General features: G+C 32.4%; 1 protein-coding gene across 4 annotated transcripts in view; it reads right to left on the bottom strand.

Moving 5' to 3' along the window:
- Positions 1–14,972, bottom strand: part of PHKB (phosphorylase kinase regulatory subunit beta) — a 164,826-nt gene that overhangs the window by 126,693 nt on the left and 23,161 nt on the right. For 3 of the 4 annotated variants that reach the window (XM_072967307.1, XM_072967304.1, XM_072967305.1), the window contains 3 exons: positions 9,780–9,869; positions 7,734–7,872; positions 2,924–3,023 (listed from right to left, as the gene is read on the bottom strand). In XM_072967307.1, the coding sequence (XP_072823408.1) occupies positions 2,924–3,023; positions 7,734–7,872; positions 9,780–9,869 (329 nt within the window). Of the gene's footprint in view, positions 1–2,923; positions 3,024–7,733; positions 7,873–8,550; positions 8,650–9,779; positions 9,870–14,972 lie in introns of those variants that run through there. The other variant, XM_072967306.1, reaches the window with a different exon arrangement.

Raw genomic sequence — 14,972 nt, 5'->3', positions numbered from 1 at the left:
ATGATTATTATCTCAAAGTGCTGCACATTATTCTGGGATTTTAGACAAAAATATGGTTAAATTAAAACAGAATACATTTTGCCCACTTGGTAAGGATCTAAATGGATAAGGTTTTATCAGTTTAATAAAGTAAATGCTGCAGTTGACAAGGCAGTGTACATCATTTGTCTTCAAGACACACAAGAACCCAGCACGAGAATTTCAACTCATTCAATCACTGTGTCAGGGGAAAAGCAGCTACTAAATGATTAAAGATGCTCAGATGGGGTATTATATAACAATGTTTTGAGTCTTAAAGCTATTAAAAGACAAATAATTTTAAATTTCTGAAAAAAAGAATAAGACCCAAACTCTGTAAGCTTTGAAAATTAATGGGGGCATACTGTATATGAATTATAGACAATGTATACTCTTGAAAGCAGTCAAAAACAAGCGGACTTTAATTAGTATTTTATATGACATCTGGCAAGTAAAAATAAAGAATGAGTAAAGTAAAATTTTCTAGATTAAAAAAAATCTAAACTATGTTTTCTTTTCTGGTATTTTATTTAGATTTTTCCCTCAAAACTTTAATCACTGTGAATAAGCAGCTTATCAATCAGGAAAAGATAACTGAGTATTCTGTCCTCCATTCTTGATTTACAGACTCAAAATATGCACTTCAGCGGAAAAAATACTCCTATAGGAGAATCCTGGAAGACTAAATTTTCTCATGAATTACAAACTACTTAGCAGCATTTTAAACAAATAAAAATTTTAAGTAGATAATTAGGGACAGCAACATTCACAGCCTATTGTAAAGCAAATCCCTGCTCTCCAAACTGCGAACTGTGGATTGGGATCAATTCTAAAATGTGAGTACTTCTTGGTAAGGAGTATTAGAAAAAATAGGTATATGAACATTTAGAGGTAAAGAAAAAAAACCCTAATGTTAATAAGATAGATATTAAGACAAATGGCAAGACAATAATAGAAATCAGATTGCTCTACATTCTGCAAATCAAGAACAACTCTCTATTCACTCAAATTCATAAGAAAGTAAAAATATTTCCTTTAAGTAGTATTATTAGAAAATATGTCAGGAATCTTGTTTTACAATGAGAAGCAATAAAAGTGGAGAGCCTTAGACCTTCTAAGTCATGATTTTACTTCAGAAGATGGGCCTTAAGATCAAAGAGCACATGAACACTATAAATTATGCCTTACTTTAGTTTTAAGGAAGCCAAAGGATTAATATATTTCACATTTTAAAATATGGTAACAGTCTCTACTGCTATGGAAACATGAAGGAAATGGCGAGCACCAACAAGAGGTGACAGTATGGTGGGAGGCACTGAACTTGGCACACAGTGCAAGCTCCCTCAGACAGTAATATCCTCCATCCAATTATAAACAGTTATGAGGATCAAGAAAAATCACAATAATTAAAATGCTTCAAAATTTGCAAAAGACTACATTTTGTAATATGCAGAAATATCTAATCCTAATGTGATCTACACCTTCTTACAACTCACACTTATTTTAATGGTCTACCATGGTACCTACACAAGGCAAAAAAATGCTAATTCTTTATAATTTAAGGAATTCAAGACAGCTTAAGTTTCATTCAAGCTGTATTCAATTGTGAATACTGGTTAGTAAAGCTGAATAAATTTAGAAAGGGACATTACAATTAGTTAAGCCACACACAAAAAAATTTATATTACATCACTTCCTTCCTTTTGATAAACAATTCTAATTTAAATCTGTTAGCTTGGTTAGCAAACACAAGAAATTCATGGTTCTCCCAATGTTTCCTTGGGAGAAAAGTTAAATTCATAGACATTAGGTGTTCATGAAATGATAAATGTGAAATAAACAGTAAACTTCTCATACTTTGTAAAAAATAACTTTAACCACAATCACTTCCAAATATTTCTGCATGAGATTAATTCAAGTATGTCAATATGACGTTATTACTTTATTTCAAGCATTGAAAAACCTTTAAAATAATGATTTGTAAAGTCAAGTCTCAGTAGACAAATTACAGGCCTGTCACATAACTCTATTATTAGCTTGTGAATAGATTTACTTTTTTTGTCAACATTTTTGTTATTCTGGTAGCAGAGCATTAGGGAAATTTTTTCTTTTTATTTTGACCTCAGATACAAGTCTTAAGAAAAAAATGTGCTATCACAAAAAGTTAATACAATAGTCACATGATAAAAATGTACAATATATTAAGTGATCAAAACTGCTTGCATTATTACTAATGTTCATCTCTGCTGATGAATTATCAAACCTGGGAGTAGTCTTGGGGCCCCACGACACTGATGTAAATATACGGACACTTACTATATTAGGATCTGAAAGCACAGAGATGTAGGAAAGTAAGGAAATACTACATTATATTTGTATACAGCTTTACAGTTTAACCAGTTTTATTATGTATTATTTCTTTAATTTCAAAAATCACCATGTAAAGTTTTCTGTTTTCTAAGCCTGTAATTCCTGCCCTCTATATATGTAAATGAATGAAGTATTATATTTTTAAACTAACCTTCACTTATGCCAGAGTATTAACATACTCAAAAGGAATTTTGATAAAGATTTTCTTAAATAATATAATATTGGTTAGAATTACAGGTATCATGAGGTTCCTGAGAAACTGAGTCTTTATCAAGCAAACACCAGATGCAAAATACAAACAGATTCAAGCCTAAATAACAGTTCTCAATCACTCTCTCTTATGGTGATTCTCCAGTTTCAGAATTTCAAAACCCTGGGCTGGGGAGGCAGAGCTGTTTAAACCTATCAAGACTGCCCAAGGATGCGGCTTTACCTTTACAAAGTACACTCTTCTTCAGAAGATGCTATTGCTATACTGGTTAAATTAATCCCTCAGAATGATGTGAGGATTTCAGTCCACACTGCAGTGTTTTACCTTATCGGCCTGACGCATATAGCAGTAGAGAATTCCTCTCATACATTTTATAGCCGAGTGCTCCAGCTCATGGGTCCTTCCCTTGTCATCATCAATGCGCCTGGGTAAGAGAGATAACTCATGAAACAAATTGGAAACGCATTTGAAAAGGAAGCAGAGCTTTTGATAATTAAGTATTTAACTATCTGGCTAATCCCATGTTCGGGTGACATCTACTAATTCTGTAACAGTGAAACTCCATTTTCCCAGCAGATGTAGAAATGCTGCCAAAAAAAAAAAAAATCAATCCAATGATGAAACTTGTGCAAATTTCTCATTCTTTTAAGGAAGTAAGCCAATTGCTTTAAAAATAGTATATAATATTTTCAAGTGACTTGGCTAAAACTTTAAACAATATTTCTATATTGCAAGAATCTGAAAGATTTTTAAAATTCATTGTTGCAGAGTACAGGCAATTTTAAATATCAATCACTTTAGGTTATGAATTGGCCACTTGGATTCAAGGAAGTGCAGATTAAGGTAGGCACATGTCTTCTTTGCCATCTGTTTAATAATGCCAGGGTGGGCACTTCAGTCAGGGATGCCTTCAAGTAAACACACATCCAGTATCATACATGATACATTGGGGCATAAAATTTTATGTTCTCAGGCCTTAGTTTAAAATCAATTGACCACAGTTCACATCTCCTGATTAAAAAAAAAAACAGCTAAAATCTAACTATTAAACTAGGTTAAGATGTTCTTCTGGCCTTAAGTTCCTTTTATCTTATTGATCAGCGGCATTCAAAAGATGAATGACAGTTAACCACTACTGAAAAAAAAAGTAGTTTATTCATTGTTTCACTATATCTCAACTAAAATATCTGGCCATCATTCTCACTTGATAAAAAGCATCACCTGTCTCCTTAAAAAGTATACTATAATACTGCCTCTTTCAATTACAGATCTCACAGACCACTACTGGAAAGAATGAGGATTATTTTAATATAGTACAGTGAATGTCAGTAAAAAGTAAGTTATATGTCATTAGAACATCATTCTTCCTTTCATATTCAGGCCCTGAAGTAAAACTAGCACGATTCTGCTCTGTGATTTATTTTTCCCCCTGATATCAGAGCCAAGTGCTAACAGAGGAAAATTATGGTGTGAGTAACAGTGGATGAGGCACTGATACACAAAGGAAACAGCACAACTGGAGTATAATGATCTCAAAGAAATGTTCTGTGTATAATTCCCACATCATCTAAGAACAAAAAAAAATTCAGAAAAAAATCAAAATCAGGTTTTTCTAAAATTGTCTTTAAAATAATTCTCTTCCTCTAATTTCCACAGGCATTAAACTAAGACTGAAATATTCCAGAATAATTCAGCCATTATAAAGAATCTTCCTATTTTAATGAGGTTCTCCTGTTTCTCCTTTCTCCTGCAAATAATAGTAGTAACCAGAAGAATATTTCTCTTCTGACTGAGAAAATGAAAGAGCAGCTGCATTGGAGTAAAAACATTTAGGATATATCTATTATCTTTCCTAAGATTTAAAGAGAACCTGGTGACCCAAAATAATCCCTCTATTTTCTACCAGGAATTGACAATATTCTACTCTCTCAGGAGCTCTATGGATGCACGTTCAGGTTCTAATATGATCTCAATAATACTTTTAATTTAAAAAAAAATAAATGAAATAACTTTAAAATTCACTCTAGTCAATTTGTTGATCACAAACTATGTAGAGGGGTTGATCAGATTCTACAATATGAAGTCCTAATTTTATATCTAAACCAGAATTCCATATATGTAAATACATAACTAGTGAAAAAACTAAATACTTGAATTTTATCACTGGTGCATTATTTTCCCCATAGCCAGTCCTGAAGGAAAATAAAATCAGAATACTGTTCGGCTGTATGACTTGACTGTTTACCAGCACTAAGCTAGGGCCACCTGTTACATTCAACTCCTAAAATAGTGATAAATTTGACACTGGGAGGGGACAGGCCAATTTCTTGCAGGAAGATATTCTCTCTCTCCCTTAGAACTGCAAGGTATCTTGCCAATGTCTGTCTTGAGTTTTTACTTTTCTAATATATGCACATTTAAACAAGTTAATACTCTTTCAAGTTCATACTCTTTTAAAAAAATGGCTTACTCTTCTTAAATATAAAATCTAAATTCCACATTTAAACCCTAAATTGAAGTTATATTTTTTCTATAAGTTATATTAGAAAACAAAAAATGCAAAAATCCTACATGATACTTTTTAGCATGGCATAAGTATAGGCTTAACTTTCTTTTAACAAATTTTGTATAATTGACTAGATTCAGAAACAGTTCTAACCTAAACCATGTAAATCAAAATAATTTAATTATTTACAAAATAAAATTATATAATTATAATAATATAATAACATATAATCATTTAATTATATTAATTATAATAAGTATATAATTAGAGATGATGTAATATAATCATAATTTTAAATGATGATATATTCAGAACTACAACTTGATATATAAATTACATTTTAAAAAGTCAAACATACTAGTAAACATTTCTTCCCTCCTCTAAAATAGAACAGAATTATAAAATGGAACTGTAACATTACTTTTAAGAAAAACAAACAATATCATTGTCTTTAATGATAACATATTGACTATTTCTAATTAATTAAACAGTACCAAATTATACTCCTAATGTATATGAACTATAAATATGCATAAATAATCTTTTTAAATCCTCAGTACACGTGCATGTGCGCACACACACACACAAATTCAAACAGATGTGAGGTTTCATGAGATTGTTGACAAGACTGAAAACTATACAATTAGAAAAATCAAATTAGTCACATTTTTAAAAATTAGTAACTTTATATTATGCATTTATCACCAATAAGAGATAAATATAAATTTCATCAAGAGAAAACAGTGACAGCTTAGTTATTGAGGAATTCTTCTTAATGTAACCTATGTGGTTTCATTGGCATTTACAAGAAGAACTAGAAACAAAATTCTATTACTTTTACAATAGGGGATTCTTTAAACAAATCATCACAGCTTAATATTGTAAATATTAAAAGGGCTTCATAATAATTCTGTGATAAGTACCCTTACATTTTTCCAAATGGAAGACATTTCCCTTCCAAGTAAGACAAAAAACCTGCTACTCTAACTACATAAGAATATAAATTAGCCAGGGAGTTAGTACACAGTTAGTGTGCCCAGCAAAGAAAGGACTTTAAATTCTCTATTAGATGTTTGAAGACTTCTGGGAAAAGGCCTGTACTCTTGCTTTTTTAAGCAATTTTCCTCTAACATTTTATTTAGAAAAATTTCAAATCTATAGAAAACCTGAAAGGATGCTACAATGAATAAACCTTTCACTATTCACCAGTTGCTAAAATTGGCTTACATTCTATAATTTATTTTCTTCATTATTTGAAAGTAATCTAATAATAATCACTACTCCTACACAATTCAGAAGTATCTCCTAAAAACAAGGATATTCTCCTACATAACCATAATATCATCATCACACCCAAGAAATTGATACCATACTGTTTAAAATATAGTCTATATCAAATTTATCTAATTATCTCAAAATATACCTCACTGTGTTCTTTAAATGCATGATCCAATCAAGAACACGCAATCCACCTGGTTGTCGTATTTCTTTGGTCTTTCTTAATCTAGCTATCTTCACATCTATTTTCTAATCTTCTACAATTACTATACTTTTTAAGAGCCCAGGCAAGTTGTCTTATAAGTAGCCACAATCTGGCCTAGTCTGATTGTTTATTCACAGGTAGATCAATTTACACATTTTTGGCAAGAAGTCGACATTAAGTGATGTGTCACATCTGTAAGTCTGTCCCATTGCTGGCTTGGCCATGCGGTTAAAGTGCTACTGGTGCTCCCTGTACTTCTAAGACTAGTAGTTGTTTGATATTTAATGAAGCTACACTGTGCTTACACAGATTATGTTAAAAAATACTGGTAGTGACATTAGCAAAGAAGGGCTGAAGGTGACTACCTGTATATTATCTCACTATTCGATTTTCTTTTACAAATGCAGCTCATCAATGATTTAAGACAGAGGAATCATGTTCACGTGAAAGAGAATTTTCAAATCAGAAGTACATGCATGTGTCACCTTGAGAAAATTAATATTCAGAAACCTAATCTTAATAATGGTTAAAATGAATGACTATTGAGTATGTGTCAGGACCCAGAGTGAATGCTTTCTATATATAATAAAATGAATGAAGTAAGGAGAACTTTTGTAGTATGAAAAAAATTTTTTTTTACTTTATGAAGGAAATATTTGACTTAAGATTTAGATTGAAAAAGCTATACTCCAATGAAGTTCAGTGGGAAAAACCCTAAACTGGGGGGTGGGAGAGTCCTAGCCCTGACTCTATTATTAATTAGTTGTGTAATTTTGAACAATCTGTTAACCACCTCTGGGCCCCAGTTTTATCATCTGCAAAATTCAATCACTGTCAATGTCTTCTATAATTGAAACTAACCAACTCAGTGAGAATGGACAATTCATTCTATCAAAGACTAATGTTGATTTATAAACCTAGAGATGAAAACTTTTGGTCACAAAGTCATAAAATGTTAGAATTAGTCTCATGTAAACCTTTTGGAAAGCTAAAAACCTCAAAGGAGAGGCCTCAAAGGAGACATGAGCAGTCACAGGTCACAAAGTTGGCAGCAGAGCCAAAACAAAGCTACTGAACTTGTCTTGGACCTAAAAAAACCCCATTACTTAGACTCAGAGTTACCAGTAGAGGACATACAAGCTTACCTGTATGCAAGAGCCAAAGCCCAGGCCCCAGCAGCACAGTACAGACTGTCATGGACCTTGGCCTTCTGATCATCACCGCATGTTTTAGTAGGAAAGAGACCCGTGGTGGGACTTTGATACAGTAGTAATGTTGACTTAACTGCAATCAAAGACAAGAAGAAGAGTGAACTGTACAGCCAGCCATTTTCCTTAAATTGAAGGTCTTAATCTTTGGTTTCCTCCTCCTGTTTCCGACAATTTTGTTGTTTCTCAACTTAACTGAAGTATAAAACTTCTGAAGATTTAGAAACAACTCTATGTAAGTTCAGCTTAGGTAGGGACCCACCCTGCATAAAGGGGTCTTTCTACTTTTGAGGAAAGGACTCAACTAATTAGCACATAAAAAGCCTTTAGCACATCTTGGTTGACATCAGTAAGTGTTATAAGGTAACATCAGGTGCAAAAAAAAAGATTAACCAAAAAACTAAGCATATTTTCAAAAAATCAGTTCAAAGGGAAAAATAAAGCAAATGTATAACAAAGAGTTGCATAGATTTGCTAAATTCAAAGCCAAAACAACGGCTAAACAGACCAAAATCCTGTTTTTCACTGATGACTAATTTGTGCCTGGCTTCAGAGCAATGTATTCCTTTTACATATTATATTGGGCAGGTTAGTGATATGTTTAACATTGCAAAACTGAATTTCATCCTCGTATGACATGAAAACAGCAAGCAAATAATTATTTCATGAGCATTTTACTTAAATAAAAGGAGTATGAAATTGATATTCTACAGTCGTCCCTCAGTACACACAGGGGATTGCTTCCAGAACCCACCATGCATACCAAAATCCTTGGACACTCAAGACCCTCACGTAAGATAGCTAGTACAGTAGAACCTCTTATCTGCAGGTTCCACATCCGCAGACTATATCACTTTTTACAAAGGAGTCCTAAAATAGAAAAATAAACACACTAAAATTACATTTCCTAAAAGCTATTTTACGGATATAAATGGATGAGTAATGTTTTTCCTCAAAATACATTAAATTACTCTAATCTAGACTGGCATATATTGATACTTTTAGGATAGTTTTTCAAAGTATTCTGGTCCTTCACAGAGATTAAAGAATTAAATTTATTTTTCTTTTTCTCAAACTAAACTGACGTTATCATTTCTTTCAGAATACCAGGGTATTTATTATTTTTCCCAGAGTAAAGAACTGGTCCTCATAGTGCAAAATAAACAACTGACATTTCTTTAAAAAGGTAGTTAAATCTCTTTAGCAAGTTATGGTTACAAAAATAATAAATGGCCAAGCTAAGAATGTATATCAAAATCTTAACCAAAATAAGTTGAATTAACACTTTACATGAGGTTGACACAAACAAAAAAAATCATCCTCCTAAGGGAGACAAATAAATCAAATTTTATATCTGAAATACTAGGCCATGTAAATGGCATAGGAAGTAAACTGACAAAAAATTAATAGGCATCCAACTGATGGTCTGATGAACAAAGAGGAGCTCCCTACATACGAATCTCAAAGTTCCTTACTCACATTAAATAACAAAATTTGCCAGGTTGATCCTGGTAAAAACAAAACAGCAACAAAAAAACAGTGACCTGACCTTAATAACAGTAACCTGAGATACTTGTTGTATCTCAGTGAATTAGAAATGGATATAAAAGGTTCAGGACTACCCAGGAACCATTTATTGGTAAATGAGCAAGAAATACTTCTACAAAATCTTTGTGTAAGAATTATTCAAGAAACAGCCTCTAGTTCTCAAATCTGGTCATGTTTAAGAAAGTTAAAAGGACACAGAGCACACTGGTGACAGTTTTAAAATTACTCAAAGGACAGACATGACTTGCTGGATTCCTTTTATAGTCCTGGTATCAACATGCAATTGGAATCTAAGCTTAGATAACCATCAAAGTACTGAACTACGCCAATATCCAAATAAGAGACCATCATCCAATAACGTATGCTATATAACTAAGGCAGAATAAATACAAATCATAGCTACCTAAGGACATGATTTCCTCAGGTTTTGCTTACCAATTCTGTAATAATGATCCAATTTATCCCACAGAGTTTCATTATCAGGTCTCAGAAGATTAATGCTTTTAAGAGGTTCATAAATGGACCCTGAAAGAAAAATGAAAACCCATCAAATTCAGTCATTTTCACCCAGATAAACAAAGAAACTTCTGAACCAATGAAGAAGCAGTATTTAGCAATCTCATTTTCATTTTTGTTGTGAACTGTCATATTTCACTACTGGTCAAATTTTGGGTGGGGAAAGGAGAGAGAAGAAAGCACCCCTGAAGCAAGTATAGAGCACTTCTAAATGTTATAAGATACCTCCACCCTCACCCTCAGCAGTCAATCCAACTAACTCATGTAAATACTTGTCCCAACAACTCGAATATCACCAATACTCCTGTGGTACTAGCTCAGTGATTTCAGTTCCACTTGAATGTATCTACTTACATGCCCTGAAATCCAAACCTTATTCCTTATGCTCATGCTTTATCAGGCAGTTTTCTGTCAAACAATCATACCCCCAAAATCTCAGGGAAAAAGATACCACTTCATCTTCCAAAGTCATCCATTCCATGAATATTCACATAGTTTTCATACTGAAACTCTGAAACCTCCACTTTCTCCTAGGTACATAATACCTGCCTTATTATTGAGACTATAAGCAGAAACCATTTCCACTTCTCAGCCATAGGAAACTACACCAAGGTGTCAGCAGAGAACACTGCTCAAAAGCTACAGAATACACATTAATCATGATAATTTACAACAAAATGGATACAGGACATTGTTCACTTGACTAGTGTACTTTCTCAACTGCTGGCTGAAAGAAAGACACCTGACCCTTCAGCCATCAGACTAAGTACTGTCTTTTTCTTCTTAAAAGCACTCAGAAATCATAAACATCTCAAGGTCACAATTAATCCACCCTAGGACTCAGGTAATGCACGTCACATAGTCTAAAAACATAGCACAAGAGTGAGTCTATAATTTACCTGGGGAGCTGGGGTTCATTTTGGCATGTATTAAGAATCTGTTTTCAAAGAAAATTAAAGCATTTATGCTCAGAAAATTGCTATGTCCAGTATGCTAAAGTCAAGGTATTGGGAACCCCTTTGTGTTTAGGCAGACAGTAAACGCTATAAAGGAAGTGAGGTAAGGATCTATACATTAAGTCAATACTCTCATTATCTTCTTTTGGAAAGAGAGAATTTGCGGATTGAAAACAGAGAATACAAAATGACCTGCTCTTAGTGAAGAGATTTTTCTTAAAAAAGTCTTCACAATGACACCAACCAGAATGGCCCCATAGTGAAGAATGGAGGAAACCTATCAACATAGACGGGGAGGCACTGGGCCTCCTGCAGAGGAGGTAAGGGCCAGACATGCCCTCTGTCTCCCTGCATTCAATTTGCTCTGGGTAGATTTAAGGATATGGGCAGCCTGGCAGTTAAGAAGGAATTAACACTACTTGCGTGTCAGGTGCTAAGCTCACATGCTTTCAGTGAAATTCATCCATAATTAATAAAATAAAATCAGGTACAAATCATCATGTTTTAAATTGTGCATACATATATATCAGAGATTAAAGGGGATGCCTTTGCCTGGGGTGAAATGATTGTGGATGAATAACATTTCTCTTTTTATTTAGAGCACTATTCCTAAAGCTAATATTTTGCTTTATATAAGAAAAATAAAATCAACCAAAAGTTGCATATATACTTTCATTACAATTAGGTAAAATAACACATGTGCATATGTATGAAGATTGAAATAGACTATGCAAAACTGAAATCCATCTGCATTATAATGGTCGGTGAATTTATTTTGAAAGATTATTTTAATGACATTGTATCATGGTTTTTAGAGTGAAAAAAATACTTGGTTTTAAAAGTGCTATCACATATAAGATGCCCCTCACCTCCCAAAAAAGACTAAAGTGATTCTACCATCTAATGTTTCTCAAAAACATCATCTATGGAGTTTCTGAGAAGCAACAAAAAATGAACAAAAGGAAAACCAGACTTTTCAAGAAAATAAATACCCATTCACTAAGAGCTAAAAGACAAAATGTTCAAAGCATAGCAGAAAAGTTTAAAAGTAAAATCACCTAATTGAGAATCTATAAGAAAACCCATGGTGAATAAAGAACTTGGTCAAATAAACGTTAAAATTTTAGTGATTGCCATTATACTGCTTCTGCAGTAACAGCTTAAAATAAAATAAGAATGTTCCATACAATTTATGGTGAACAGTACCACAAATCTGAAGTCAAAGGACAAGTAATCAATGGTAAATTTTAAACAAAAAATAGGGAACTGAAAAGCATCAATACAAATAAAAACGTGGAAAAGCAATCAACAATGGAGCACGAATTGCCAGACAACGAAAAGGATGCAAAATAACAGAAAACTCTAGCACACGTTTAAAGTTCAAAATGAAATGAATTTTTAAAATATAATTTTTCCTTTATGTTTTCCCATTTGAATTATGCCTATATTCAAACACCACAAAGCAAAATGAAACTTATCAGTTATCAAGTTTGTAAAATGAGTTTAAACATATCAACCTAATTTTTTACCTGTCAATTCCCTTTGTGTCAGAAAAATACAATCTACATTTTCATTTCAGAACATATTATTGTCAAAGAGATATAGTGACAAAGAACAATACAAGAGAAGATGAAGCAGAAGTTGTTGCTTGAAGAGAAATACTACAGCTTTATCAAAAAGGAAGAAACAGGTATTTACTAACAAGGAGATTAAAGAACGAGTTTCCTAAGTCATTTATATGAGACAAAAAAATAATATTAAGAAAGAATTAGAAACTGCACAAAGGTATAAACTATCTGAATTTTGCACTATAAAACACCCAGAAGGTTTCTGGAATGAGGAGGCTTTTAAGAAATCACAAAACAGCAATGGTAGTTTAAATAATAATTGCTGAAAAAGATGATCCAATAGGAAATTCAAGGTAGAAAACTAATCAGAAAACCAAAACAATATCAATAGTCTATTATTTGTGCACAGTACCTACCATAATATGATTGAAAGCTCTTTAATACATAAAAATATTATTAATCAAGACTCTAATGATTCCTGAAGTAGCTTTATCATTTTTCCATGTGTGCTGGTAGACTAAGATAAATATCATTCTTTATTCATTCAGTTAATATATACAGTGGATACATAAGACTCTGGATCATACATCTAGCAGGCTACCAAGGCTTACAGATTAGGAAGAATGGTAAGATAAGGTAATAAGATAGATATATAAATATATTTGAATAACATATATTTGAATAACATACTTAAATTATATGTATATATAATACACATGTATATATTATATATACATGTATATTTGAATAACAATGTAGAGTGGTGAGTTCCTTAAAAGACAAAGGACAGGAAAATTCTATCCCTTGTGGGGCTCAGAGAACAGAGAACTACTATATTGCAAACTGTGAAAATAACAGCACTTTAAAATAATGAACTGCCATCTAAATATGAAGATAACTGGAATCCAGGAGGATGTGACACCATAAACATTTATACACACATACTTAATATAGTTCTTAAAACTTATACACATGACTTAGGAAACAAGATACTACACATTGAGTTTTTTTTAAAGTGATATACATAAAAAGGTTTAAATGAAGCAAGTATATCACTAACGGTTAAATTTTATTGAAACACTGTCCACATATGCCCTTTCACAGGAAAGAGAATTTTATTATAAGTCTAAATTCTTAGAAAGTCCTATAGGTTTCTGATTTTCTCCTTCACTTAAAATAACTTTTTTTCGGATAAAACAAATACCATTTTATCACCCTAAAAAAGGTATCAATTATATATATATATAATTTGCCACACATAGAATCATAACCTACATGCTATTTTTCTCATGGACAGAAGTCCTTTTTCCCCTTACCTCACATCTTGCCCTATTCTGTCCTCATAACCATACTTTTTCCCATGTTCATGTAATCAAACATATACACACAAATGAGGGAAGAGTCTGTCCTTGCTTGTGTTATAAAAATGGGATCATGACACAGAGCCATCCTTACATCTTGCTCCTCGCATTTAACAACGGACAGGGAAATCACTCAAGGCAAGGGCTCTGCCTAATGGATGCTATATATTCCACTACCCTCTATCAGTGGGTATACAATTTGTTTCCTATTTTTGCCGTCATCAACAATACTGCAAAACATCCTTATATGTAGATATAGCCAGTAGTACGCCAGAACCAGCTAGAACTGGCTGGAGAGAGTCAACTGTTAAATTTTCAGAAATTCTGGGACTGGTTATGAAACACACTCATAACTGAAAATTAAATTGTATAAACTTGCAACTAATTATTAAAAACAAAGGTAAAAATATTCAAAACTCATCACTTTCTAATTATTTTACTACATTTTACTATTATATATGCTCTTGAGTTTATTTATATCTATACAGTGGAAATATTATGTAACAGCTTGTTACATATAACACATGTCTTAAAAAATCTTTTCCCAACTCTGCATTCAGTGATGTCACACAGAATTGAGTACCTGTGACAAAACCCACACAGCCTGCAAAGTCTAAAATACTTACTATCTGACCCTTTATAGAAAAAGTTTTCCCATCTCTGGTCTAAATTCCCAGAAGTAATATTGAATTAAACGATAAATTCACTTTTTACAATAAATGGCAAACTGCATTTTTTAAAAAGGCTAAAATAATTCACATTTGTATCAGAAATATAAGTATTCCACTCTTTTAAAAGTTTCCCAATCTGATAGGAGTAAAGTAGTATCTCTCTTTTAATTAATTTTCACTTCCCATACTACTAGTGAATTTGAGAATCTTTATAAACTGGCCATTTGGATTTGCTCTTCTGGGAAATGTCTGTATCTTATTACCATTTGATATTTGCTTTGTTAGTGTTTTTGTCATCAATTCCTAAGAGCTCGCTGTATATTTTGTTTACTACTTCACATTTCCATTTCAGATATTTTCCCCTGAGCTTTCAATATACCAGTGTGAAAAATATTTTAAAAAATTAATAGTCAAATCTGTCTCTTTCTCCATTTGGTTCTAGTTTTCCTTTTTGTTTAAAAAAGTTTTTGATAACCCCTAGGTTACACATATAGTCACCTCAATTTTCTGACAAGTTTTTATAATGTAAAAAAAAAAATCCTATTTAGCTATTTTA

This window comes from Vicugna pacos, chromosome 9 (assembly GCF_048564905.1).
Source record: "Vicugna pacos chromosome 9, VicPac4, whole genome shotgun sequence".
Lineage (NCBI taxonomy): Eukaryota > Metazoa > Chordata > Mammalia > Artiodactyla > Camelidae > Vicugna > Vicugna pacos.
The sequence above is the reverse complement of the archived record's forward strand: the minus strand, read 5'-3'. Positions and strand labels throughout refer to the sequence as shown.